A 26,676-nucleotide genomic window follows, 5' to 3' on the forward strand; every position below is an offset into this window, starting at 1 on the left:
TTTTATTTTATTTTATTTGGAGCGGAGGGGGGGGGGAAGAACAACCAAAAAGGAGGGAAGGGAGAGATGGGAGGTGGGTTTTTGCTTGCGTAAGTGGGCTGTAGGAAGGATTTTGAAGATGGACTCTTTGGTGACTTATGTTATTTAGGGACCTACTTTCAAGTTCAAAAGCAGAATGGAACAACACCTCATGACTTGCTAGAAAATGAAGATGGATTTCAGTCACAAAATGGAGGATGGAGCTTTGCTGGGAGACATGAGAGCTGATAGGAGCTTTCAGGAGAAACAAGTGACGCAGTTTGATGTGGTCAAGAAAGGAGCTGGAGAGAGGATCAAAGACTCAGCTGATGCAAGGAAGGCTAGGCAGGATGCTGCTGCAATAGCTTGAGACATAAGATGGTGAGAGCTTGGCTGGCAGAAACTTATCCTTGAACAGTGGGAAAAACCTCCCTCTTACAGCTGGAGTGGAGGAAGTGTCTGAAGAGAAAAATAACTTGGATGGATTGCTCAGTGGAGAAGGCTTAACCAAAAATGGCATCTTCTTATGAGCATGAGAGTTACTGAAGGAAACACAAAATCCTGGGGAAAAGAAATGGAAATATTTCTTGCTTAAGAACCATTTTGGGGTCTGCAACACAGGAGGGGATTCATTGCCAGAAATATCCTGAGAAACAGGGATCCGATTTAGTGGTCTGACAGTACCAACAAGCTGCTGTCCATGTTGAGCATTAAATCTGCCAAAATTACATTGTATAGCTAAAGTATAAACTGCAGTCTCTAAAGAAGAAGCCTGGGTGCCCTGGTAACACTGGCTGCACCTAGCCCAGAGAAGGAGATCACAGCAGCTAACACCTCCTGACTAATGCATCTTCCAACACCACTGCAGACAAACTTTTTAATGTACGACTGACCTGAACTTGGCAGCACCCTGCCTGTTGCAAGAGACTTCACCAAGCTAGACATGGCCATCCTGCCACTTGTGCTGCCCGTGTTGTGTGGCTGCAAGCCTGTCTATGCCTGTTCCTCTCCTCAGTACAGCTGGTGGAGAAGAGCTTTTGTGCAAGTGGAAGTGGCATCTGGTTTCTCATTTAACAAAGACACAGCAGAGCCCTGCACATACCCAGCCTCAAGTAAAGGGGATAGCCTGATTCTGTCCCTTCACACAACATATGAAAATGTCTTATGTTGATGGGATTTTTTGTACTATTGTTTACTTCAATTTCATAGGAATCACTGTACCTCCCACCTAAGCTGTGATGTTAACACATCACCTTTGCCATTATATCGCATGTAACTTAGACAAATATAACTAGGTGGCTAAGGTGTGAACTTCAACTTCAATTTTTGATCCATTTCCACCTGGTTTTCACAATAAAATCACAATATTTGGCTACATTTACTTCAGGGGGAAGAAAAGAATCATTTCTGTTTATATGGTTATACAGCTCTGAGAGAACATTTCTGAGAAGTACATTTACATTAAAAAGCACATCTATGTCCTGCAGATTTTGCTGACCAGGAAGTCCAGACACAGAAAGCTGTCTCTAGCTTCTGTAGCCCTTCTGTTGCAATTCAGAATCTTCTCTGCATAATTCAAAATATTACCTGCATAAACCAGTGCATATTCATCAGGTTCAGCTAGCTGTGGCCTTACTGCCTGTTGCAGTGCCCTATTATAACCCATCCGCTTGCTACTACTTTGCTACATTGCCAACACATCCTTTAATAGTCCATGTCTAAAAAAAACGTCTATTTTTTATATAAATCTTTTATTATTAGGTCTATAGAGTGTGAAAGAAATATGCAATTCAAATCATAAACATTCCATTGCTCGAGAACACACTTATCCAGAGCTAAATGCAGAAACACTTAGTCCTGGTACTTGATGCAATAATGGAGGTTGCTTGGCTGCAAACACATGAAGTGACCAAGACTGGCAATAAATTTTTCAGCAAAACATATTTCAGGTTAAAGTGTTTCATATCATCTAAACAAATAATGCTCTGTGAAAACACATTTGTTTTAGCAAAACTCACCAGTCCCCAAAACACACCATGCTGCAATTACTGTAACATCCCTTCTTCTAGACTGAAAAATACAACCTCAGACCCTCCAAAAGCTAGCCACAAAACTGCAGAAAAAGTAATTTCCCCACCCTGCCACTTTCACTCTTACCATTCCACTTACATCCTCCTTTAAGCTCCACTTCTTCATCCCATTACAGATAAGATGCTTGTCTTCATTTGGTCAGCGTTTCATAGCCAGTCCCACTGTGCTGTGAATGCTCGGTATATTCAGCACCACAAAGTTCAAGGGTTTTTGACCTGCTGCACTCTGAGCTTCCCCAGGGATGGACACGGCAATAACCTGCCTGGGCATCATGCTCCACTTCTACTGTGAAAACTTGTTACATATACAGCCAGAACATCCCTTCCTGCTACTCATGACCATCACCTCTCACCCTTTATGGGCTGCTCCGAGAAACCTCTGTCTCTTCTCTACAACCACCAACTGGACACCTGGGGACAGCAGCCGGAACTGCCATCCCCAGCAAACCCATCTCACCTCACTCTCTTGTAAGCCACACGTGCATATCCTAACCATCGTCCTAACCTTTTATACTTGCTCCTATTTGGCAACATCTCTCTTGTGTCAGGGCCCCCAAACTGGACAAGGACACCAGGCGCAGCTTCAAAAGTAACCAACAGGAGAGTTACCATGTCCCTTAACCAGCCGGCCATAGTTTTGCTAACGCAGCACAGTTTTCAGTGAAGCCCTGCTGCCACAAGGGTGCAGTGCAGACTTGTGTTCAAGTTGTCCACCACAAAATTTGGGTGTACCCCTACCCCCGGGCCCTGTCCTGCAAAGCTGCTCTGTGATGAGGGGTCCCCGGGCTGCAGTATTGCAGGGGTGAACCTTTCTCTGATGCAGGACCTGGCGTTTGTCTGGGACCTGTCCAACCGCTCCTCCAGCTTGTACAGACCCCTCTGGACGGCAGCCTTCCCTCCCAGCCCTCTGCCTGGGAGAGCAGGCACCCCTGTGTGGTACGACCCACACGTTTGCTGAGGGTGCTCTCCATCCCATTGCAAAGGTTGCTGATGAGCATGTTGTGCCTTCCTGAAGGCGAAGTAGTGGCATCCCCAGCTCTCCCCCCCAACAGTCCTCTCATCACGGACAACATCAGGCTACCCCGGCATGATTTTGCCTTTGGTAAACCCTTGTCAGCTAGTCCCAAACTATTTGTCTTCATAGGCCTGAATCCTTGGATCCTCCTTGTTGACTTCTTTGAAGACGGGTATAGCATTTTGTGGTCACTGGGGACCCCCCTCAATGGCAACCTGTCAAAGGCGACAGGCTGGATACAGCCTCCTCCATGCCTCATGCTCGGCACCAGTTCGCTCTCGGCATTCTGCAGCACGTGCAGGTTCACTGGGTCTGCACCGTGCCTAGCACCACGCAGCAGCAATACAGATAAATATGACTAGGATGCTAAACCAAAGGGAAACATTTGTAAGCCAATTTTACTGTAATCCCCAAACATTATATCTAAGATTTTTAAATAACTAAAAATATACACTTTCACCTGAAATGCTGCTCTTTTCAATAAATACTTGGGGATGCTTAGGATGCCACTTGAAACAACAATAATAAGAAAAAAAAACTGTTAAAAAATATACTAGACATAGTAAGAAAATCATCATGATCAGTGCGACCAGAAGGTGAAAGCTGTGGATATTTACTCTCCAACCAAGCATGAATAAACAGGACAGTACCTCACTTATTCAAGGTGGCATGTACAAAATATATACAGTGGGGCCCACTGGGTTGCTGCCAGGTGCATAAAGATAGAGAAACACTTTCTGGAGAGCTTAAAACAACCATGTCCTTTTTAGATACAAAGGTAACATTATCATAGGGGTTCAGGCGATGATATGGTCAGAGTAGTGTGTACACTAGCTTCTGTCTTCTTTCTTCTGCCATCTGATCAAACTGAGAAGATTTTTGTTAGTTTTCTGAGCTGCAGAAATGAGATGCACACAAGTATCCTGCAGCAGTCACAAATGATCTTATTTCTGTTATTTGTCTTAAAAGCATTTATCTCTATAGACTCCTGGACCACATCCTTTGTTTGATAGCCCTTCTAGAAATCTTTTGCAATACAGGGACTGTGGTCCAGCCACATGCATCAGCAGCAAAGAAACCCATCTGATGTGCCTGTGCCTGGTCTGGATCCTCCTTCTGTTGCAGGAAGATGGCAGTGCCAGGTGACAATCCCTGGCTGACACGGTGCCCACTGTAAGCCTTATTCTGGTGGCACAAACTTGACTTTGTGCACAGGAACAACTTGCAAGACAGAGGTGAAGCAAGCGCCCAGCATTAGTGTCCCTTCACACTGTGGCCATCCCTGCAGTGAAGAGACCTGAAGTAACAGACCTATGAGGGGATCAGACCCTGTTACTGAAACAATCAGCTCGTGGTTTGTGCATTCAGTGTATTTATTCAAAAGGGCAACTGCACTGTAAATACATATTTCAGAACTGTTCTTTGCTAAAATAAATAAATAAAAAAACATAGCCAGCTACCTGTGAAATTTCACCTCAGGAGAAAACATCCTAATGGATCAAAAAAGCAGCTGATGGCCTTTGTACAGGTATGGCACAAAATCTCCTCATTTAGAGCTCATTTCCAAAATTCAACATCTCAGCAGGCATAAGGGGAGGGTTTGACATTTATCTTCTAATTATTATCTCAAATGCTCAATCCTGTGTGTCATGGACAACACTTTAGTGGCAAAAAGAGCTACAGTACAAAATGTAAGTTAACACAGCGAAGAGTACAAAGGGCTTTGAATATGGCTCTGAACACAAGTCCTCCTCGGGTCACAGTTGCAGTCTTTTAGCTCCTTGTGTTGCACAGGTGAAATAATTCCACTCATTGCTGGATGATGAGACAGAGCGTTTCATTCCCAGTGACCTAAATATTCCTCCCATGAAGAACATTCTTGGAAACAATCAATTGTACAACAAATCTGCATACCACTGACCAGTCCCCTCCTTAGCACAGGTTTCCTGTGTTTTATATGGGAACATTTTCAATGGCAGAAACTTGTAATTATTTTCAATTTCTCATCAACAATAGTAAGTTATAAAAAGCAGAAAAAATAGTGTTTTAATTCATGGACAATGTCTTTTTCCTGAACATCCAACTAAAACGCATGCTGCTGTAAACATACCTCGTGTCGAACAGAAGTCAGCTCCTCAAGCAAGGCACTCCTCTGGAAGCGCTGAGTGGTTGAACCTGGCTCCATCCGAGCATGAGTTACCAGATCAGACACAAACAGGTGCACATGGAGGAGTGTCTCCGTACTGCCTTGTAATTCTCACTGTCTACAGGATTAATACAGCCATGGCTGCTTCCCCAGAGGATGGTAAAAGCCTGGGCTCCCTTTCCTATCCATTTGTAGGTTATTCTCCAGCCAGTTATCCTCTCATACCACAGCTGACTGCTCCACTGAATAATGGAAATAGGGCAAAATTACATTTTTAGAAATGCTCTCTAATATGTTGCAACTACGAGGTATATGTTGGTTGTAAATTCTGTATTGCAAAGTACCTGACATTTTTACTCCTTGGCCTTTGTGGACTTGCAGTGGTACTGTCGGGCCAATAGTTAAGTCTTTTTACTCTTGAACTCCTTACTTTTCACTTTGTAGTTACAAAGAAAGGATTTTTACAGGACAGATGAAGCTTTTCAGCAGGGAAAAGGATCATTTCAAAGCTTCCCCAAACACCTGTCTTCAACAGCCTGCTGTGGCAAGCAGCTGCCTGCTCTGCCCATGCTTCAGAGCAAGTCCTGGCTGCAGAGCAACCTGCTTGCAGCCTCAGGTATGCCCAGGCTGGCTTTAAACTTAATCCTTAACCTCATCAAGAGATGGCATAACCATGTCACAGTACGTTGGTGGTGCAATAATGAAAGTCATAATTGCCCACCTGGCTCTCCTGCCTCTTTCTCCGACCCTCAGATGTACTGAATGTTTACAGTCTTACTGCAAAAAAGCCCCAGAAAAGGCTGTAAGAGGATGTAGCTAGGAAAAGAAATTAAGACACTAGGGAAGTAAATACAGGTTCTGTAATTATACTTTATTGCAACTCTAATGCTTTGCTTGCTCCTAAAGACTCTTTTAGCTAAATTTGTCTGTTTCAAGTGTTTTCTTCTGTACCAACAAATAAACACAAGAAGCATGTATATTTTCCTTATTATTTTATTGAAAAGATACATTTAAAAAAATACACAGACATTTTACTATTATGGATTGCAGATAAAGATGCTCTAAAAGTTAATTCTGTATATTTTTTGTTCCTTTCTTCCATGTTTTCCCCCATTGTCACATAATGACTTCAGTCTGAGTACTGCATATTGATATCACCTTTATAAAAGGGTTGGGGAGGTAAGAAGAGAGGAGGGGCATTACTGCAATATATTCAGTAAACAGATAAGACAGTCAATTATAAATATTTCATGTTCTGTACATTATTGCATTAGGGAGCCACAACATTATGCAGCATCATTACAAAGGAAACTAGTTAGAAATGAAGAAAAAGGATATTTTCGTACAAATACATGGATCCATTGTCTTCTTGAACAATGCATGTGAGCTGTGGTAATGTGCAATTGAAAAGCTTTTTTTTTTTTCTCTTTAAACATTGCTTAGCAACACCAGTGAGGAAAAAACAAAAATAAGTTAAATGAAAGTAGCAAACAAGTAGTAATCTTAACTATATGTTATATGGCTTTCTAGTTTTAATCTCTCTAACTAAAGTGTGACACAAAAGAATTTTTTTTTTAAAAAAAAAAACTTCAGCGCTGCATTGCTTTCAAACACTTGCACAGAAATGAAAAATCTTAAAATCAGACATGTGATACATCTTTAGTACTACACAAGATACACCAGTACTGGGGCCTAGGACAGTATACAATCCCTGTCAACAAGAGCACATTGAAAAGAAAAGGACACGGTTTGTTTTTGTGATGTTACCCACGATCAAGCACTTGGCTCATCTATCTTTTTCCACGCTAGATTATATCCCATTGGTTTCCAGAAAGCTATTTACATGTGTGAGTGAGGAAGACCCTAGTTTTCAAGTCTGCCAGGAAAATATTTTACGTCCTTGTTTCCAAGGCGCGTCATACACATTGCAAAAAATAATAATTAATAGATACATTAATCTTTAATGATATAATTTTATGAGCATTTAAATTTTTAGTAAATCACTGTCTATTTGGATTAAAAGAGAGAGAGAGAGAGAGAGACTGAGAAAGAGAGCTGTCTAGACTCCAAATGCAGTACCGTCAGTGATGACTTTTATGGTGTGGTTGGTTGAGGTGTCACGCCTAATGGCATTTCAGAAGAGAAAGACCCCTTGCTTGCTTTTCTTTTACCCTTTCTACTGGCCATAGCTATCTCCTGTTCATGTCGATCAAATCAGTATGGTGCAAAAAGTATTGAGGCGGGTGTTGCACGGATGGGACCGTGGCCCGGCCGGAGGAGAGCTGGGGGTATCGCTGGTGCCTGGAAGAGGGAAGCGGAGGGACGGGGAGGGAGGGACAGAGCGGATGACACCGCCGCAGCTGCCGCCAGTGGAGAGGAGAGAAATGCAGGTGCCAGAGGCTTGATCATGTCCTTCTGGAATGCAAGTTTTGCCTGGAATAAAGCAAACAAAAAAGGCAGTGAAGTACATTTCTCCCCACGACCGTTCATGGGGGAAAAATGAACCCTGATGCACAGAGCCTGGTGTCAGCTGCTTAGGGGTGTCACCCACACTGCCCTCTTGCTCTCGAGGCAATTAAAGCAACTAAACTGTATTCCGTAACACACAAATCTCTAGAGTAGGGTGGCCAGGCAGGTTCAGAAGGGAGCATAATTTGCAAGTGAGCAACAATTAATTATATAAATCATTACTGCGTGAAATAAACACATATATATACACATACATAAAACACAATGAAGACTTCAATGTAAAAAGTCAAGTTTTTCATTTGCAAAAATGAACTGCAGAAAAGTCCAGTGGTCAGACTGGGAAGCAGATATTAGTTCAGTCATCTTTTATCTGCTGATGCAGATCTGTTCTTATCAATACACACACATTTTAAGATCAATACCTTATTTTTTTTTTCTAAAAAAACTTATCAGTCAGCTTAGCTTGTGGTGAAACTTACCATTCAGAACTACTTTGTGGTGAAAAAATTAACCAGAAACATATAGAATACAGTTTCACTGCAGATATCACAATCACATACATGTTTGTGGGGGCAAAGATGCTCACATCCTTCCTTTGTTAGTGGAGGCCTTTGCACACCCGATAGGTTATAAAATGCACACAAACAGGGAAGGTTATTGAATAGAGAGACTCACAGAAAGCCCTCAGCATTTTCATTTGCCTCTATGCAATTAGAGAGACCCATTAGTAGCTCAGCTTTTAAAAGCTTTTCAATGCTTAGTGTTACACACACACATTTGCATGTCTCTCTTTCCAGACTTTGACTTGTTTTTGCACCATAGATGGCATGCACTTTCCCCTAATGAGTAAAATACAGGCTGAGTCACGAGCAAATAAACATACAATCTGTGTTGTGCTGCAGCCAGTCTGAACTTGGGCTGCTTTGGACTGGCAGAGCCAGCTTGGGGAATTCTTGGAAATGCAGGAGGGGGTGAGAGGGGCAGGGGGCACAGAGGGAGGCGGGGTGTTTTGACAGTCAGCGACAGACACTGCCCAAGCATGCTGATAGGCAATCGATTCTCCTAAAGAACTAATAACTTTTGCAGCAACATAATACATCTGCCAAGCCCTCTTCTTTGCTGCATAGAGAGAATGATCACTAGTATTTTTATATCTTAACATCATATGTCCTTTTCCCTGACTGCATCCATCGTAACTGAGAGTTATCTCAGGTGCCTGGAAAGACAGAATATATATGTTTCAGACTTCAAGAAATGCACCAATGCAACAGAGCTGATACCTTTCCACAGGGCATGTGGTTCACATTCCACATCCCACTGATTATTCCCTCCTTCCTAGCAGTAAATAACACTCCCAGAGTTGTCTGCATGCCTTTGATGGGGCAGACAGCACACATAACTATCTTCAAATCTGATCCCAGCACAGACTCAGCCTGCAGGGGGAGAAGCTCTGTGCAAGTGTCAAGTCTGTCATGCTTCTGTCTCTGTGTGGTGGGAGTCCCCAAGGTCACAAATTCACATAGACAGTGATGAGAAATAAAAATACTTACTGCTAAAATACTTGGGCTGCGCTGCAGTTTGTTGTAGGGACTATATTTAGGTTTCATGGGCTTTCCTGCAACTCTGTCCTTATGCCTTCGGCTGGAAATGTGCTGAAATAAATATCCTCATGTTTAATTAACTGGTTAAACATTACTCAACTTTGAGTTTCAGATTGATTTATCAGCAGGGTATGCCTAAGCCCCTGTTTGTAAGATAAAGTAGGTTCTTTAGAGAGAGCAAAGATGAGTTTTGCTAAATTAAACATAATCATTTGTAGCACATCAAACAGAGAATCAGAAACTAATCAAATACAGCAAATTCTGTGATCCAAGACAGGCTCTGCCAATTATTGGTATTTTGGTTAGTACTTCCGTTTTGTACTTGAGGAGCTTTGAACCAGGCTGAGCTGTCATCACTAGGTCATAAGGATATTCAGACATAGGAGGAGAACTTCAGTCTCTCTGATGCTGTTCAGTTGCATAAATAATTCAATATTAAGTGAAGGAAGAACCAGTACCCAGGGATATGTGTACACCATGCAATTTAATACTGTCTTAGAGGTAACTGAAATAACCATGAAGGAGAGCACAGGTTCACACAGCACAGCACCGTCCAGTTGGAGATCCCAGTTTGGGCATCAGAAACAACGAATTTGTATTGCATTGCTCTGAACCCAGGGCTCATTGGCTTGGTCAGGGCAGAGCGGCATCTTCATGCAGCTATATATAGCACTGATACTGCAGCGCTAATGATAACGTTGCTCCACACAGTTGAGACATATCCCTGGTATTACCCTCCCACTGATTGTCCTAAACCAATAGATTCAAGTCACATTCTCCCTCTTGGATTCAAAGATTATTAAAAAATATCCCAACGGATTTAACCAGAATCAAAATAGGAAGTCAGAGAACCTCGGCCCAGGATTTCTGGTTGTTGGGGGACCAAAGTTCAAATCGCTTGAGCCACAGAAAACTTTTAAACTAGATCTACCGTGCTATTCATTGATACTGACATTTTGTCCACCTCTGTTTTACAACTCTCAAGTCACCTCCTCCCCCCCCCCCCCATTTTTTTTCCCAGTTGTAACAATTAGGTGAATTCAATGGATATTCAGAAATACTTGTGGGCTGATGGAAAATAAATACTTCATAAAAAGTTCATTTTATGGCAAAACATCTTCACACATCTCTATCCCACCTATAATATTGCAGCATAACTAACGACAACAGATTTAAGCCTCAGACTCACACAAACTACCTGTTTAAGTTGAATTTCTGAATTAACATGGACATCACAGATTTCACAATGAAATGTCTTGTTCTGCAGTCCTGAGCCTTTATTGCCGTTCTGAACCTTCAGCCGGGATCCAGGTCTAGGGTAAGACTTAATGGGGCCAGCACCATTTCGAGCCTCGACCATTGTCTTGTGCTTGGAGCCTAATGGGCATGCAGATTGAAGATGAATTAATGATCAGCATCATACAGCCTTGTCCATTACCAATGGCACTTCTTGTAACACATTTATTTTCAAGACAGAATAGTCAGAACTACCACAGATCAGGATTAACAAAGACCTTGCTTTTGGTCAGCATTGTTCCCACTTCCTCACTCCAAGGGGAAGCACAAGAGAAGAAGCATTTGTACGGAAAGGAGTTGCAGGGACACTGGGCTGCTGCTCCTGGTTGGGGGCAGCATGTGGCTGCATGGCCTGGTGTTTGCCAAAACCCTTCCAACAAAATCCAGAAGCTAGTGGATCACAGCAGGAAAAGGGCATCAGCCAAGAGAAAAACCAGAGGGATCATTCAAAATCTGTGAATTTGTGACTAAGCCAGCAGCCACAATACAGATGGATGATATGTGGAAGAAAAAAAGACTGCATGACATATTGGCTCTGTTACTTGGATTACATTTTTTCCATGGGCTTACCCAGGGCTAGAATTCAACCTTTGGCTTTAAGCGTGGGAACTGATAAACGATCAATGAGGAAATACTTATCTTAAAGATTTCCCCCGAATCTATACAATTTTGGAGGTCCTGGTCACCCTGAAACTTGAGGTGTAAAGGAAAACTATACTAACCAGAGACAGGAGTTTTCTGGATTAATCTCGTTGAGAATACTTTTATGCACAGGCCATCATGGCAATTTCTCTAGCGCAGGTGCTTCAGAAATAAATCTAAACAGACTTCTGCTGAAGTGGAGGAAGGCAGATTTAAGAGCAGCACATATTTCTAATAATTTTAATAATTAAAACAGAATGGTGACTGTGGGACCATCCAGGAAGGTGTAAAATGAGAGACTGTTCAGGCACACAGTTATTACTGCAGCTTGTCATCAGAGGTGGTGGCAGTGATGGAGACTGCAATAAGTATCCTCGATTTGGAAGAAGTGGCTGCTTTGGCCATTTCAAAAATGGATTACAGCTGTAAAACCAGCTTCAATGGTTTGTTAACAAGCTTTACATCACCAGCACATCACAGCAGCCAGAGTACATTAGGGATTGCTGCTTGTGGCCTTTTAAAGGATTTATGAGAGGAATGAGGAGAGCATAGCTGATTCTCAATAATCCAAAGATTCTGGGACATCTAGGAAATGTAAGGAGCCCACACTAAAAATAGCAAAAATATCAAATAACAAAAGTTACTAAAAATTGTGTCACCAAAAAGCAGACACCAGAGACAGACAGCTCAAATATGAAAGTGATACAGAACTGACATTTTAGAAACCTTGGTGCTACAGAAACCACAATGGAGATAGCATGGAATATGGTAAAGTAACATGAACTGTAGGGATATTGTCAGCTAAAAGCTCACAGAGTACTTGACAGACAGTTCTAAAATTTATCGAGAGCTTTAATAAAATATCAAACATCACACATCAAATTGCCATTAACACAAAAGTTTCAGCAACTTGCCATTGTAAGTTTTAACTAAAAGACTCTTCAGTGAATTCTGGTTACCACAGTATCAGAAAACCAGCTTGTTGCATTGAATTTTTGGAAATTAACACAAAACTCACATTGTATAGCTACTCACCTGTATTGTGCGCTTCTAGTTGTGACAGGGAATTTACAGCCACTTTGCATAATGAACAGTAAAGTAGTTTTTTGGCTTTTTCCTCTTCTGACTCAGACACTGTGCTAGGAGCCCCATTGGTGCTCTTGGAGGATGATGCAGGCGTTACAGGTGCCACTGCTGCCGCTCCGGGCTTTGGAAGAAAAGCACCCACTTCTGTACTGGAATTCTGACTTGCACTATTGGGTTTTGCTTTCCCTTTGTCTTCTAAAAGAAGCAAAATATCTGTCAAATATGCTGCGCACAAACAGCAACAGTCCTGTGGTTTTAGTGAAGCTAACACAACAGGGGCCTAAGTCATCCAATTTTATACAGGACAGCAGCATCCTTGAAATCTTGTTAAAATCCAACCACAAAATGTATGTAATGACTTTCTTGCTTTTAAGTTTACCATTACCAATGACTTCAACAAAGTCATGCCAGCTGCTGTTGTTGTCATGCTGCAGCTCTGGCCAGCTGAAAGGAGACCCAGAAAGCTCAAAGGCAGCCAGGGTTAAAGACTGAAGAGTGCTTAGAAACACGTGAGGCTTTGTACTGGGTATTATAAAAACACTCCTGAAAAGCAATATATTGCCTCTGGAATGGCTCGAATTTCTCAAAGTCACTGGGAGGACACTCAAAGGCTCCAGCACTGTCTTGACATATGATATCCCTCCTTTTCATCTAGGGTTGAGTATGGTGCTATACTATACACATGAGCACAGCTGTTAATATTTTTAGATTTTTCCAAGAACAATTCCCCACACATCCGGAGATCCGATGGCTCCGATGTGCATTCAACATATTCCTTTATCACTTCACAACCATGAATCAATAATCTGTGCTCATATGAGACAGGTAGGCAGGTCTTACTTCATTTTACAGATGGTAATCACAAGGCAGGGAGATTAAATGTCTTAAATGTGCCTAAAGAGGATCTTTGAATCAGAGCCAATATTCAAATTGTCCTTGCCTACATGCTGTCTACAAGAACTCATTGCATTTTAAGCTATTCAGTTACAGTCCTCCTGACCACAAGCAGTACTGGTACCAGCTCACTTATAAAGTACAGAGGATGAGGGGGAAAAGCGCAGTGTTGCTGGTATGAGCAGCCCTGACAAAATGGACACATGAAATGAAAGCCTCAGACTGAGACCTGTTGTCACTCTGAACAAACTGCCACCATCAGTGGAACAAAAGATCACAAAGTTTCAATTCTATTAAATAACACTGGCATCTGCCAATTTGCTTTTAAAGATTTTTTTTAAATATATAGAAAATATTATTATTATTTTTTTAATATATAGAAAAGGACTACAGATCTAATTTTATTAAAGACCAGCCAATATCAGCCTAGACATTTCTGTATCTCTCAGATTAATGCAATATCAAAGGCCAGCTCTACATTTAGGATTAATCATAGTTCCATCACTTGTAGCACAAGACCAAATAAGACATGATACAAAACATACAGGGTAAAGTGCGTGAAGTAATATGTATATGATGATGCAGATTAGCATCGTCGCAAAATTAATGTTTCTTGTTTTATCAGAACAAATTAGAAACTCATATAGCTACAGTTACATTGTATTTTTTCATATACATCATTTATACTTTATACTTCAAAACATTTAATCTCTAGTGAGGAATACCACAAATTTATCAATACTGTAATTTCTCTAAGTCCACAAGATGACTGTTCCCTCTACTTCAGAGAAGAAAATCTGGAAAGGGATGAGAAGAGCATTTCTTATTCATTCACCCACAGCAATTAATATTTAAACGGCTTTGTATAACTAAAGTAATGTCCTTAGTCGTTCTTTATGACCACTGCTAGATTCTGCCTTGACTTACATGACAGTTTCTTCTGGTTAAGATGTGACGTTTTCACATCCTTCAGATTCAAAAGAACACTAAAGTATTAAGTAACTTCAACAGGAACCAATGTCTAAGTACAATCATGTAACAGCAAGCTCTCCAAAATTACTTATATCCCATCTGAAACCTATGGCATAGTTTAAAATGTGTTGAACCAATTTAAAAGCTAGGTTCTATTTTGAACACTCAGTTATTTTTAAATATGTCTCCTTGAAATATATGTTTACGGCTACCAGACTCTGTTGCAACATCACTCTGTGCACCATCCCAATGCTGCGTTACCAAGAATTCTGCAAACAGGATTGTACCCCCTACAACAAGAAATTGAGAGCGCATGTGAACCACGAACAGGCATTCTTATACTCAAAATGCACAGGTTTTGGCATATTTCCCAGAAGTGCATTGCAGTACATCAATTTTAAATTGTTAAAAAACAGCAGAAAGGAAATTATAATAAAAGAATTGAATATTTTTTAAAATAGCTATAAAAATACATTGAAATTACACAATATGAAATATATAGGACATAAAATGATCAAGCATGAAGCTTGCTATTAGGACTGAATATATGATAAAGCCAGATTCTGAAATTATTTTGATTGATAATGTATGACAAAAGAAAGTGATGTTAAATCACAGTTCATAGACTATTCAATTTTAATGTCACTATAGTAGTCAGTTACATCTGCAAAAACCTCAAACAGCATATGACTTGTGAGCGTTCATAAAATAGAGGGTTTTGATAAATTACATCTGCTAACATGCTAAATTAAAGAGTTTTCAGCATGGAAAGTTCTCAGCAGTGCTAATACCTACAGGGAAAGTGTTCTGATCTCCTGCCATTTGTGAGTTCACATTACAGGATAATAGATTTGTTGTTGTTTTTGTCCTATGAGATACACTGCAAGAGGCATCATGTCCAAAAGTGTGGGGGCCTGAATCGAGCAGAGGAAGGTTCCTTGGTATTTTGCCTTTCAGTCCATAAAAGAAAAATACACCTGCAGAACTGCAAGCCGTATGTTAGTGTATATATAGACTATACTTCTACTTGGTCTGTTTTATGTCTATTCCCATGTTTTTTGTTTGTTTTTTTTTGATGTAAGCATAGACACTCAGTGCTTTTGAAACACTTCCTGGAGACTGTGATGGGCTTGCTCTGGACAGAGGAGCCCAGCAGAGAGGGGTGGCCCTCACTGCCCCACGTGCAGGCACTGCACAGATCTCTTCTGCTCACAACCCCCAGCCTCCCTGTGCAACCCCTCTGTTGCACATAAGAACAGATTTGCTGTTGTGGATTTTGCCATTAAGCGCCTGTAAAGTAGGATCCTAAACAATGGAGAAAGATCCATTTTACACAGGTCACCAATCACCGTCAGAGAGTGACAGCTTTCCATTGCTGAATTTAAAAGCTGATTGAAAAATGCTAGATTTCATTTCCTACTTCTCCTCACTTCTCCAGCCACCATTAAGGGATATTTAGTTCTGAGACTCAAATGCCAGCTGATGTAGTACATCAATATTTAAAATATTCCCAAGGTTTACAGTGTTTTCACTCTTCATAATACAAAGCAATTCTAGATCATATAATGCGTAATAGGATGACATGAAAACTTCTGGAAAAGTAGAGAGAAGTTAGCAGCATCCAGCTGGGCAAAATTCTGCCAGTGTCTCTGCTTTTAGAAAGAACTAGAGTTCACATGGTAATTCTATCATTAGGAGAGCTTCCTGACACTGATCAGCTCCACGTGGCTGTGTGTTTACATGGAGAGATACATGCCTCTATATAAGTTTCCTTCCACCATTGTAAGTGCTTAATGCAGAACATCTTCAAAAGTTGTAATTGGAAGGTTATTAGACAGTTTAACTCCCACAGAAAGTACAGTGAGCTAAGTACATATTTATCACTGCAGTGGGGCAAGATTTTTTATTTATTTTTTTCTGCCTTCTAAATCAGAAAATTGCACTTCCCCAGATGAGCTTTGGATAATAGCATATTGTTTTCAGTCTACAGAATTCAAAACACCATTACCTACAGTTTTGTTTGAGACAAATACCTACCAACTATTTAACTGTGCAAAGCACAGGAAATGCAGATCATATGTATATAGAAAGCAGGAAGATCACCATCCTACAGCTCCGCAGAAGGGAACTGGAACCAGACGGTGTCAGTCTCCTCCCAGCAAGCTGCAGCTGTGATTCAGTCTGACCCAGGGTCAACTTGAAATGCCCACATCGCAACTCACATGCAAGGAGTCCATCTAAAATCTAATTCGTACAGTTGCACTATACTGGACTATGTTCGTTTTCCACACAGAAGGCCATATTTCATCTGTGTTAAATTTCTGTCTTTTAATTAAGTCTGCCTTTTCCTCAGGACTCCAGAGAAATAAATCAGTGGTTCATTCTGAGCTCTTACTGAAGCCTGAATTTATTTTGAAATAGAGCCCAAGGAAAAAATAAAGCAAGCTAATTAAGTATTGCTTTGGGCTCAGTAATACCAATGCTCTTGTTGCCTACTTACATTGTTTCAATTCTGCTTTGAAGTTGTTTTCATATATTTGTGGTTGTTTGCCTCATGTCTGCGTCAGCACCATGTTAGAATTCAAGACTTATTTATTTAATTAGCAGTACCTTGTTTTGGCTTTACATATCCAAGTTAGAAAACAGCTTAGGATAACATCTGACAGCCTTAAATCTAATCGGTTCTAGCGCCCTGCCAGCCCAAGTGATGTACCACCTTGTATGGTTCATGTTTCTCTCACTACTGTTGCTGTTATGTAGCTCAAGAAGGGGCAAAGCTGCTACCATACACCTTCCCAGTGACACTCAACCTGCACTTCATTTGTGCAGTTGTATCCTCTCCTGGTTCCTAATAATGGCACGTCAATGCTCCATCCCCATGCACAGACTGACCATCAGTGCAGGCCATACAGAGAGCAACACAACTTTTTTCCCCTAACCAGTTCATCATTTCATTAAGCAGTCTGGTTAACAATGTACTTTTAAGAGAATTCACTTTGCTTACTTTGTAATTTGTGACAAGTGTTTATAATTTTATAATATATATATTTGAACTTTAGGAATTTATATTTTTAAACTGATCTCTTACCATACTAAAACATACCAATAGGTCTTGGTTTTTATAGCTAGGAAATTACTTTTTTTTTTTTTTTTTTTTTTTTTTCTCTCTAGAGTGTGAGTGATGATTTCCATACACATTAGACAGAAGTTTTCACTTGGAATTTATGATGAAAATATAGGTGCTGTTTTTAATGGGAAAATAAATTAAAATTCATATTTTTTAATCCAGGTTCTTAATAAAAATAAAAACAAGCAGAATTATAAAACTCACATATAAACGTAGAAATTCAAATGATATAGGTTTTCTGTATCAATAATAGCTATTTCTACTTACATCCTACAACATGCCTACCTACAGTTTTTATCACTGAAGATGCACAAAGTATATCTTTGCAATAAACTTCTGCTTTACAACAGCTTGTTCAAATAGCAACCGAAATAATATTTACAGGTTATGCAAGATTTAGATTATGTATGGGATACCCTGCAGGAGTCCTTTCCATCACATATGCCAAAAGCATTTAGGTAGAGAGTTCTGCTACAATCCTAATAACCCTTACAAAACTGTCATGTACATTTTCTGCCTATACTTAAATAAATCTGCTCAGAAGCAATAATATATTATTTACTGAGAATACATTTCTGTGTGTGTATGTATGCTTCACATCTGTCTTTGTTACTTGGTCAACCTGGCATTCCCCAGCTGAGAAGCAGCCCTACGCAAACTACTTACAACCAAAACACAGTACACCAGTTGTAAAGTGGCCACTGCTGCTCTACACAGCCCTGCACCAGAGCCCTTTTGAGGAATTTGCTAATTTCTCATCCCACAAATTGAGATTTGATTTTATAAAAGATTATTATTATATAGATTTCACCTTCTCAAACAAAAAAACATACTTCCAGCCTGGAAAAGAGCATAATGGAAAAACTGTTTCTAGTAGTCTAGATATTTTGATTCTCTTTTATAAAAGAAAATGGTAAATACTTGAAATACTTATGGTCCCTTTCATCTTGAAGAACCTAAAAGAAAGAGTTGTGCAGTTTCCAGTGCAACTTCCAGCCTCAAGTGGCTGTGTTAGGAGACACAAGGAATAAACTAAAGCACAACTTGATCACTGAGTGGTTATCAATGCCGTGCTACCAGAGAACAGATGATGCACGGTTAAGTGCAAAGCCTCTGGCAGTATCAGCCTTATTTACAGCTCTGTGCTACACCACATCACTGCTGAAGGAACAGCTTTTAAGAACTTGGATAGCTTGATGATTCTGAACACCTTAAATTAATTTCTGACTATGGAGTTTCCTATGGTAACAATAATAACAAAAGTGATTTCTGAAAGGAAGAATTTGTGTTTTATTTATGGGTTTCACAACTTTGAATAGCTTTATGTTGCCACTAGAAATGAGGTGCAAAGAGGTTCGACAGCCCTGAGTTCACATGGGCTGTGTGACTGGTCACCAGTATTAACCTGAAGTGCTTATTTTTTAGACTGTTTGAGACTTTGAGGTAAAGCAGGCATATCTCCCAAACCAGCAGAGTTGTACTGAGGGAAACCAGGTTCTCCCTGTAATTTCAACAGCTCCAAATACGACTATTGGGCTGCATTAAACAACCTTTGAAGCATTCAGTGACTGCAGAATGGGACAAGGAGATCTATCACATTGTCAGAATTTTGTATAAATATTCTTTCCCTTATCAAGTGCATAGCAAAGGAAATCTAAGGTATATTAATTACATCCATATACAGTCCAAGGAATTTTGCTGAAAACTAATAATTGTTGTTAAATTGGTCTCAGTAAAGACAAAGTAAAAATGTATTTATTGAAAGATAAAATTCTAACTCAGTTAGAACTTGGTATTTTAGATTCTTGGCACATCTGACACAAAACTTAGTGAAACTTAGTTTCTTCCTACTCTCCTTTATAAAGCCACTGACAATGCTGAAAAGAGGCCAGTTAGTTGGTATTACTGCAGCTTTTCATTTGACCTTGCTGTTCTAAGCTTTCTGCACGTAACAGCAAGACGGTCCCCAGACCAAATGATCTGCAGTTTAAGAGCAGAGATCACAGCTGCAGACAGACATAGATGAAATCACAGGAGACAGAACAGGTCAACATATGTGTTGGTGTGGCAGCTATACTTTTCACAAGCATTCTTATGTTTTTCACTCCATCACAGAAAAAAAAACAAACAAACAAACAAAAAAAAAAAACAAGAAAAATCACAGGTGATGGTAACTAAAGTAAGTTTGGCAGCTGTTTGTAGGAAGATCTTCACAAACAGGACGAGAAAACGTGCGATGCTGGTCACAATGGCTGAGGGGTGGTAAGTGCAAGTCAGCACCTTAAAAGCACACTACAACAGAGAAACAATGCACGGAGAGCTTTGGAAGTGAAGGATTTGAAGAATTTGGAGAGAGAAAATCAGTAGCTTTAGTTCAGGGGATAAAATGGTGAAATAACATAGAAAAGCTACTGATCTCCCACTGAGAGTCCAGGAGTATCCCTGCAGCATTGCTTCTGAACATAACTGGCTTTGACCTAGCTGCATTTGTCAAAGACAAAGAAAATGATGCCATTATTAAAATGGAAAATTATGAAAAATGTTAGTAAGAAATATGGGGAAGAAAGAACTGGACGTTAAAAGCTTCACATAGAAATACTGTAACAAAATTCACAGTATTTAAGACAAAAATACAGAAGTAGAGAGATAACAATCAAAGAGGTTGCAAGGCTGTCTGAAATTCATAAAAGAGATGTTAGAAAAGCATGAAAAAATAAAATTAATGTTGCGAAGGCTTATTTAGCCATATTGTACTTGAAGGATCTACAAATCCTAGGATCTACCCTGGCTCTGGAGCCAGGTGGCTCTAGTCTGGACCAGAAGACAATATTTCACAAGTTATCATATTGGAAACAATATTTAGTTATATTTAGCTTAGTTCTGTTTGCCCTGAAACAAGATATGGAGAGAGAAGAGGATCAATGACTGAATTAACAGGAGGACAAGAAGGGCCTTTCTCAATCTATCAGCAGAAAAACTCTACTGAATAGAAATGCAGACAATAGTTCCAGTAAAAAAAGCAAGCATCAAACCATTGTTCTTCACATAAAGTCTTATCTTCTGCCGGCTCACACTGTTATAAAGGAATAAAGGATGCATTTAAACAATTAATTATCCTTTTCATGAAGAGAAAGATGAACACTGAGATATATATGCCATGAAGCCAATATAAGGAAAGCAATTAAGTCACTGGTGGTCACAACCTTTACAGCATTTGCAAGCAGTCCATCCTGCATCTCATCATCACTCAAAAAAAAAAAAAAAAAAAGTGCATTAGATTATTTCTTGACACTCATTAAGACAGAGTTAGCTAACTTTGATAAGGGATTTTGAAATCTTTTTTGTTTTTATCTCCACATTTGCTGAATAATGAGACTAATGGCTGTCAGACAAAATACCTACTTTCTCACCAGTTGTGCAGTCTACTGAGAAATGAGGCTGAAAAACCCGTAGGGCTCTGTTCTAGAAAAATTCCACTGCAAACCTACATGCAAATCAGACAGCACAGAGTATCCATTAACCCTCTGGTTACCTTTAGTTTTTTGTAAAATGCTCTTCCTTGTACCTCAGACCTGTCTGAAAAAAAATGGCTAGGTTTTATATAATGAAAGGTACTTACATGAAATAAATGGTTGACACATTCTAAACAAAAACCAATTTTGTTTCCATACAAAGATGAGAAACAAATGGAAGCTATAAATATAACGCTTTTCATCTCAAGCACAAATGTGCACTGAAATAAGCTACAATGTATTTTGTCGAAATACTGAAGCTACATCAGGAAACGTCTGGATGGCTCTGCAATATTGAGTGAGCTTTGTAGCTAGACTGATTATTTGATTAACTGCATCACTACTCTCCAACTGGCTGAACTGAAGTATCGTTTTCATTTCAGAAGTATTGCTTGCTTGGCTATGGTACAACAGTTATGTTGATACTTAATTTCTTAGATATTTTATTTCCGAATTGGCATAGCAAAGACTCTAGGGAATTCTTTTACAAAGGAACCTCTCTCTTTTTCAGAGTGCAAAATAAATTTACAAATAATTGGATTAAATGTTATAAAGGTTTGTTTTATAAAATTTGGATGCTTCTAATTCTTATGAAAGTGGATTGCTGAGAATCAGAAAATACTCAGAAGTCCACATGGTTCTGCTGCTGCAAAATCTTGACCTACAATATTTATTTCTGCACCTACCTGTACAACTTCTTCAACAGAGAACACCTGCTGTTCCAACTACTTGGTGCTTTTGAGATGACCCTACAGAGTCACCTACAATTTTTAGTCTATTATTTGCATACCTGCAGACATTTTTCCATACATAAAAAACTTATATTGAAGTAACTGTCCAAAAGTTATGGATCAACTAGGAAGACTCACATTTCAAACATTCCTCAGTTAAAGCAGTATTCTTAAAGTGAGAATATCCCATAGCTTTGCATTCTTCAGTACTGTTGCTCTATTGCTTGGTAAATTTATTTTAAAACTATCTTAACCTTTCATGTTTTCTAAGGTATGCCAGTCTGTACTGGCTGGAATGGAAAAACTAAAATCAGACTTGGAAAACTATTACACAGTTTGGGTAAAGTTTGAAATATAGTATATGATGTGATATTAAAAAAGTGACTCTTACCGGGGGGGGGGGGGGGGGGAAGGGGGGGGTATTTTACCTGGTAAAACATTTTTCTCTAACACCAGACATCTACTGTGTTTTGTAAATATTTTATACTCCCATTACAGACTGCCACATTTACTTTACTAATACGGGAATTCAAGTTTTCCATAGTACTTTATTGTCTTTTAAACCTTTTAATGTAGGAATATTTAGAAAAATAATATTCAAAGATTATAACAAACAGTATGTTCTACCCAGACATCCTTTGCTTCTTAAAAATGCTTTGGGTCATCTCCTCAACCATAAAATTAGTGTTATGTCCTCCATCTATGAATCTGAAATACATTACTGGAAACATATTGTACTTGCTGTTTGTGCTTAAATAATCTTAAAATTCTACCCACAGCTGCTAAAGTGCTTTGGAACTCAATACAAAATTTATGGGTGTCTAAATAAATTAATCAAGAAGAACGGACATTCTGCATGCAAGTATGTTCTCACGGGCCTGTGTCTGAACTACTGACTCAGTACTTGCCTGGGCAGATCTGCCATTGAAGCCAATTATGAAACACTCATCTTCATTTCAGTTAAATGACATCTATAATTGTGCATTCTCACTGATTTCAGTGGCAGGTTTGCCTGAAGACTGCAAGTATGCAGTCATGTCCTCAAGATTTGACCAATAAATTGCATACAACTTGCCTAACAGACATGCAAGTTGATTGACTCTCCTTGAAAAAAAAAAAAAAAAAAAAAAAAAAAGATAAGGAAATAAAACACAACCTATTGACCATATATACATTTTTATGCTATGGAAACATGCTATGGAAATGTAGCATGTTTCTCACACCAATTCAATAATGCAGCAGCTGTAGAATTAAGGTTGGAAAGATAATAAAAGAAGTTTTCAAAAGACCTATTTAACCGTCTGATGTGCCAGCCAGGGATATTTTTACTTTTGTTTTCAATTCTGGATTTCTGAACGATTTTGTATCAAAACCAACTCACCAACTTCATGGTCTCAGTTGTCTGTCATGCCCTAGCAACAAGTATTTTTTCTTGAGTATTGTATTCTTAATGCTGCTTACTTTTATGTTGCATAAAAAAAATAAATATAATAAATATAAAGATGAGTAAAAACAACTTTTACCAAAAAAAACTGGACACATTATTCATGTATGGAAGCTGCTACTAGACTAGACTGGCTTGTACTCTTACAGGCCTTTTTCTTTACTTAAATATTTGGTGAAAAAAATACAGGAAAAAAAAAATCCACCAGCAAAACTATTTTCCTCACTTGTAAGTGCATGTTTTCCAGGAAAAAAAAAAAAAAAAAAAAAAAAGGTTCAAAAATAGAACATTTACTTCATTTAGAGGCTAAACCAAAGCATCCTGAAGAAACAGTATTGGGTGTTACCCATTGTTTTACATTTGGAGACTAAAGTCACTCAAAGCCTGAGAGAAAAGAAAGACCTTTAATTCTCAAATTTTAGAGACTTGACACAACCTCCAACTTCGGCACAACTAGATACAGACAAAACACCATTCAACTAGTAACTGCATGACTAATAGTCAGCATTCTGTTATTTATTCTCTGATTATGTGGCAAAGCTAAATGTCCGGCATCAGATGAACAGTCTTACTTCTTTAGCGATACCTTTCTTCAATAAGCTTTGGGGAACTATTAGTTACAGATAAAGCAACTCCCACCCTGGCTTACTATAAAACAAACAAACAAACAAAAAACTGCAGATGTCTTTATTGGGAATTTTCCATTCTAATGAATTTAAAGGTCTAATTTAAGTCCTACTGAGAGTAAGAGAACTTTTACTGATTTGAATTTCTTAATCATCTAAAACCAAACCTCATTCTTGGATCACAAATGATTTTTTTTTTTTTTTTATGCAAACAATACTGTCATTTGTCATCAGAATAACTATCTTGAGGTGACAAAAAATGATATATCATTTTCTCTTGGAATTTTTACAAAATCTCATTCCAAAACCTTTGCTTTTTAAGATTCTTCTGGATCATCTTTCTTCCTACTAGAAAATTGCAAATCAGATGAGTGACATTGGTATCTCAATCTTACACTCACTTTTTTGCTAACTGCTTCTTTTACTCTAATTTTCCCTCCTTCTCCACTTCCATACCTGAAGACTTGAGAACTCTTGTATATGTTGCATAACTAATTATGAATAAATAATGATGTCATACATACTAGTTCTGCTAGGTTAGGGTCATTGTGCCACCTCTGGCATCCTCTATGGAAATATATATTTAATCATATTGTGACATTCCATATTTATCTTTTCATTCAATTATCATCAAAAAAAAATTGGATATTCAACAGGCACATCATTAGCAGAACAAGCAAGAAAAACAGATGCTCAATATAACAAGAAAAGAGTTGCCAAAGATTCAATGTATATAAGTGGATTCTTTAAATGACTGTATACATATAGCTAAAAACAAACAAAAAGTAGCTGAGAACATCCTTGGGCTCTGCTCCAATGACCAGCTGTATCTATAGTCCCTCTTGCTTAGCCCAATGCCTATCTTTACCTCTACCCAAAGTAAGAAAAAAATTGCATAATTTAAAAAATGCTAATGAAAAAATACGCAACAAAATTCCATTTTTTATAACTGGAATAATTTATAGTAGTATACTTCTTTAGTGATCTAGGGCACATGAATGTTCTGGCACACAGCAAAGCACACAGATAAGTATTTAATCTTACAGTATGATTTTAATGCAGAGCTTCTGCTTTTAAATAACTACAGGAGAAAAAGCTTACTATTTCTTCAAAACAATCTTGTGCTTGCATGTATTTCTGACTTATATAATGACTAGAGAAAGAAACGATTGACCTTTTTCCATTTGAACAGGAATTGGAACAGCTCAACAATGTAATTGTGTCAGTCACAGAACTTATTTTTTTCAGTTAATTTCAGTTAATTTCACCTATAATCAGTTTGCAGTAGAGGTGCAGAATTTGATCTGCTCTAGTTAATATTATAGGCAGACTGAAGAAACACCTGAAGAACTCCTTGGAGCTCCTGGAAGTCATCAACACCAAACCATGCAGAACAACAGCTTTCCCATTTAGCTTGTAAGAAGACACACATGGAAAGATGAGGCTTGAAAATCACATTTTGAAAAAGTATGACCAGTAAGAGTTACAGGGAAGAAAGTGTTTCAAAAGTTCAAACCTAATTAAATGATTTCTTGTTAATAGACATTGATTTGCTAATAATCCTTTTGATTAAACTTTCATCCTAAGGGCATAAATCAAAGAGCAATGTCCTGAAGTATGTGCTGAAATAACCCGCCAGTACATGCCCAGAGACTATTAGCTACTAAATCCAATATCAACTTTACATGTGCTACTGATAGTGTATTTTACATATCAATACTGATAATAAAATGTTCATGTAAATGCATGCATGGTACTTGCACATGAAACAAGAGCATACATGTGATGAATTTATGAGAATTCCTGAATTCTGTTTTAGATTATCCACCACAAAAGCACCACGGTCAAGCAGCAGGTTCTGTATTGTGTCTCTATATCTATTTTGGGGGATCGAGTTTCAACAGGTGGCAGTATAGAGCAATATAGAGCATTTTTCTGAGGGCTGTGAAACGTTTAATGAAAGAGGACAAAACCTACAACCATCAGAGACCTTCACAGAAAAATACCCCTGGAATGACTCTCCTTGGTGGGTGAATCTGACTGAATTTACCTCTTAGAGCTGACCATAAACTAACTTCTTTAACATAAATATGTCCGTGCTTAGCAGGCACTATCTGAATACACATAAACACAGATGCATTATTATTTTGTAGCATATAATTTCAGTAGAATTCTTTATGTAAGCATAAATGCAAAAAACTGATGAGGTTTTTCAGTAGCTTTTGGTGGAGACTAGACAATCATCTCAGAGAAGCATAAGAAAAAAAAAAAAAACAAAAAAAACCTCTAAATATGACTTGTTAATGTTGATGTACAGCAAGCCAAACAAATCACTGTCATGTTCCTCTCCTTCTATAGCCTCTTTTCCACAAAATTCAACTTCATCACAATATCAGCAGCATAGACTTTGAGGTCTGGATGACTTGGGAACATTACAAAGGATAAAAGAATAAATACCCTGGAAACATCCTAAGCTTTGAAGTACTTATAATGACATCTCTATAACAATAGCCTAGAATCCCCCAGAACAGATATACTACAGATAGCTGTGGAAGCTGTATGATCTCTTTGCTCTTTCTATAAGATTATTGTGATTTAAAACAAGCAAAGAAAAAGTTTATTCCTTTAAAATAAAGTGATGAATTAAAAATAAATATTAAGAGTGTTTTCAGAATTGGGTATCATTTTTAGGATACTCTAAGTACAGCAATTCATATGGAAAAGTTTAGTTTGGCAACTCAAGCAGCATGACCACGGGAGTGTCCTGATGGTGGGCTTGTGAAATATGAACTATGCCATCCCATGGGACATTACATCTCATTCATAGTTGATGAATAAATAGCACTGGTAATTGGGACACTGAAGAAATCCAACCCATCGTAACGTGCCTGAGTAAATGTGATTCAACATGTTGCACTCTACTAAGGAATAAAATATACAGCTTTATTTTCAAAGTGCCCACAGAAAGCCCTCAATGAACTAAAATCACTGGCAAGACCTCAAGGTC

At 38.8% G+C, this 26,676-nt stretch overlaps 1 protein-coding gene across 14 annotated transcripts in view; it reads right to left on the reverse strand.

Moving 5' to 3' along the window:
• Positions 1–6,246: 6,246 nt before the first annotated feature.
• The window catches only part of ZNF385B (zinc finger protein 385B), a 169,141-nt gene continuing 148,711 nt past the window's right edge, over positions 6,247–26,676 (reverse strand). For all 14 annotated transcript variants that reach the window (XM_035331679.1, XM_035331683.1, XM_035331680.1 and 11 more), the window contains 4 exons: positions 12,313–12,558; positions 10,538–10,716; positions 9,289–9,390; positions 6,247–7,702 (listed from right to left, as the gene is read on the reverse strand). In XM_035331679.1, the coding sequence (XP_035187570.1) occupies positions 7,484–7,702; positions 9,289–9,390; positions 10,538–10,716; positions 12,313–12,558 (746 nt within the window). In that variant the 3' untranslated portion in view covers positions 6,247–7,483. The remainder of the gene's footprint in view (positions 7,703–9,288; positions 9,391–10,537; positions 10,717–12,312; positions 12,559–26,676) is intronic.

This window comes from Oxyura jamaicensis, chromosome 7, assembly GCF_011077185.1.
Source record: "Oxyura jamaicensis isolate SHBP4307 breed ruddy duck chromosome 7, BPBGC_Ojam_1.0, whole genome shotgun sequence".
Classification (NCBI taxonomy): Eukaryota; Metazoa; Chordata; class Aves; order Anseriformes; family Anatidae; genus Oxyura; species Oxyura jamaicensis.